Genomic DNA, 3,481 nt, shown 5'->3' on the forward strand with positions numbered 1-3,481 from the left:
CTTCAACTACAAAACTGTGGGTTCCCTGGAGGAGGCTCTGAGGAAGGCTTCACCTGAAGGATACGATTGCTTCTTTGAAAACGTGAGCAGTGGTGGTGCAGTTTCAAGCTTGCATTTAATATTTAATCATTGCTCTACTCTTCTCTTGCATTCACACTGCATTCCTTACAACATGTTATGATGTATGTAAGTGACACTGCTGCTTGGTTTTAGGTGGGAGGCCCTTCATCAGATGTCGTCCTGCAGCAGATGAAGAACTTTGGAAGAATAGCTGTGTGTGGAAGCATCTCCACCTACAATGACAGTGAACCCCAGACAGGTGTGTTACTGCTCTAACTTACTTTTTATTTTAAAAACTCCAGAGAGTTTTGTTCCTGCTAGGGAACAACCAGGGTTAGTGCACAGACATGACCACCAGGCAGACCACCACATCTGTCTAGCACTCTCAAAACCCTCTTATTGGTTTTTGGTGACTGAAAAGCTCACCCTGATTGGTCAAGGGCGGAGTCCTTCCAGGACATGAACTCTCGCACATGAAGATGATTAGTGATAAGTGTAAGGCAGGGTAGGCAACTCCAGGGCTCGAGTGCCGGTGTCCTGCAGGTTTTAGATGTGTCCTTGATCCAACACATCTGATTTAAATGGCTAAATGACCTCCTCAACATGTCTTGAAGTTCTCCACAGGCTGGTAATGAACTAATCATTTGATTCAGGTGGGTTGACACAGGATGATACCTAAAACCTGCAGGACACCAGCCCTCGAGGCCTGGAGTTGCCTACCCCTGGTGTAAGGTGACTCCCGGAAACAGATTAAAAACAGGTTTCACAATAAAAGCATGCGATACGCTATAAGAACTAAAAATCACACTTAAGAATATAATTAAAAGATTAAAAATGACAAAACTCTACATCTCATGTGAAAAAAGGCAAACCTAAAACAAACCACCCCTGCCCAGGATGACACACACATAACCAGCTACTCCCTGAGGTCATGTGATCAGGGCGTGCTGTCTGTACATTGTTCAAGGCTGAAAACAGTGTATCCCAGACTCTGGTTTTTATGTTCAGCATTTTTGTTGTGAAGCACTTTTGAATAAAAATATCACAACATGCTGTATAGATCAAGTTTTACTGATAATGATGAATGATCTCATTCTTGTTGCCAACTGGGGTGTTCAGAGCTTTCATGACCAAACTTTAGAATTCATTTGAATTACAGGTGTAAAGGTATGTAGATGGTATTAGACTGAAGTGGAACAGGGACCTTTCTGGAGGGGGCCTGGACCCCAAAGGCCCACACACAGCACTGTGAAGAACACAAAATGCATTTAATACACCTGCAACAAGTTCTTCTGAGTTAATGTGTTTTTTCCACTGGAGGGAGAAGCTGCACTGCTAAAGATCCACAAGTGCTGTGGAGGCACACAGATGGTTATTGTAGACATGAACTGTAGTTTCTGTGAGTGAAAGATGGGTTAAATTTTTCTCTTGAACGACCTGTGTTTTAGGTCCGTATCCCTACTTCACCATGATCTTTAAGGAGCTGAAGATGGAGGGATTTATGCAAAGTAGGTGGGAGCACAAGCACCCTGAGACCCTCAAGAGACTGTTAGCATGGATGAAAGAGGTTAGTGTGAGCCTTTCTTTTAAATAAAGATATAAACATGCTCCCCCATGTTTCTGTTGTGATGTATTGTATTTGTGATCCATTTATTGTGCGTCCACAGGGCAAACTGCAGTGTCGGGAGCACGTCACAAAAGGCTTTGATAACATGCCGGCTGCTTTTATGGGGATGCTGCAGGGAGAAAACATCGGCAAGGCCGTCGTCGCAGTCTGAAGAGTTCAATGCAAGAGAGCCAGCATTACTAATAACTGCCATTATTACACAATCTATCAATTAATGAAGGATTAATCAATAACTATGGAAAACAATAATTTTACATTAACATTTCAAATTCCTGATTACTTTTATAATCACAATGATATCAAAGATTAAAGCAACTCTAGGATTTAGAAATGTGATTTCTAATGTAAACAGCATTACTTTATAATAAATCATTAAAGCTACATCTGAAACAAACCATCCACAATTGGAAGAGTGAAACTTTTAATCTCTAGAATTGAAAATTTCCTTAAGAAGGAGAAAATGGTGATAACTGTAAGACTTTCACTTTGCTGTGGTGAACAGTGTGGTTCTAGAATCTATTCTCATATTAAAATATCGACATTTTAGTACTTTGGGGTAAATTTGTAGTTTTTCATTAACAGGAACACAGTGAAAAGAAACTATATCATTCGGATCGTCTAAATGGGAAGGAACTACTTCCTCTTACGCCTTTCATAGTCATATGTGAAATACAGCTGTATAAATGTGTCGCAGCCCCTGGCGTGCGCACTCACAACAGTGACTGAGCCTAAACGGAGTCATGTGTGGACGTATTTTACCTCCACAAACAGTCAAGACGTGGTTTGCGATGCATGTGGCATCACAGTGAGGTGTTGTGGCAACACCACTAACCTCGTCAAACACATCAGAGTAAATCATATCACAGAATATGACGAGCTTATGTTGAAGCAAACTGAAGAGGAGAGGGACAGGTGCTGCTAGAGCAAAACAGACGTCTCTTGCGGAGTCCTTTAGTGCTGCAGACGTGTTCAAATAGCGCAAAACTTCAGGTTTTTTATTTCTATATGGTTATTCTGCATCATTAAGCAAGAAGAACAAGTAGTCTGATGTCCTGTAATCATTATGAAGCTCTATTATTACAATTACATAATAGAATTATATATTGTATTATGAAATACAATGAAACATTATGTTTTTTGTTCAGAGTATCGGTATAGGACTTTGTAGGTGATGTCATGCCGCAATGCATTGTGGGAGCGCGGCACCATTTCAGCGAATGCAACCCCCCCCCCCCTCTGTGTTGGAAGTAAGATTGCTACAAACCATATTTAAAAGCAGCTAAAAAGACAAAGGACGTTATAGACACAGATTCAAATGCAAAGAGATGGTACTTGCAAAAAATACCTTGCATTGGAAATGTGGACCCGTATGAAATAACTGCAGTGGAGTAGAAACCCTGAAGACCAACCGCTATTGACTAAGCCTGTTATAGTTATACAAGGACTGTTACAGATGAACCTGCATACTGGGTTTTGCTGGGTAATATGACCAAGATACAGTCAGTGGTTGGCCATAAGATAGACTTCTCCTCTCCAGCTCTCAATCAAAACCATTGACTGTAGAAAAGATGGACGACGCAACACCGCCTCCTCCCATTGTGCAAAAATGAAGCCGAAATATCCCGCTTGTGGAGGCTGCCATCTTGCAAATTTGGAGCCAGAGTCTGCGCAGTAGTGACTTGAGGTGGAGCGACTGTGTAATGCTCCCACCCACACACCCGCTGGACGTGACCGCAAACATGCCCCTCTCAGTGTTGGGAAGGTTACTTTTAAAATGTATTCCATTACAGAATA

The 3,481-nt window shown here is 41.7% G+C and overlaps 1 protein-coding gene across 2 annotated transcripts in view; it reads left to right on the plus strand.

Annotated features, from left to right (window-relative positions):
• Positions 1 to 2,086, plus strand: part of LOC102197446 (prostaglandin reductase 1-like) — a 15,582-nt gene extending 13,496 nt beyond the window's left edge. The window contains exons 7-10 of one of the 2 annotated variants that reach the window (XM_005750469.1): positions 1 to 82; positions 214 to 319; positions 1,509 to 1,627; positions 1,728 to 2,086. The exon at positions 1 to 82 is cut by the window's left edge and continues 1 nt beyond it. In XM_005750469.1, coding sequence (XP_005750526.1) covers positions 1 to 82; positions 214 to 319; positions 1,509 to 1,627; positions 1,728 to 1,838 — 418 coding nt within the window. In that variant the 3' untranslated portion in view covers positions 1,839 to 2,086. The remainder of the gene's footprint in view (positions 83 to 213; positions 320 to 1,508; positions 1,628 to 1,727) is intronic. The other variant, XM_013915242.1, reaches the window with a different exon arrangement.
• The last annotated feature ends 1,395 nt before the right edge of the window (positions 2,087 to 3,481 follow it).

Source organism: Pundamilia nyererei, unplaced genomic scaffold (genome assembly GCF_000239375.1).
Source record: "Pundamilia nyererei isolate P.nyererei 1_Seehausen unplaced genomic scaffold, PunNye1.0 scaffold00275, whole genome shotgun sequence".
In the NCBI taxonomy this organism is placed as follows: domain Eukaryota; kingdom Metazoa; phylum Chordata; class Actinopteri; order Cichliformes; family Cichlidae; genus Pundamilia; species Pundamilia nyererei.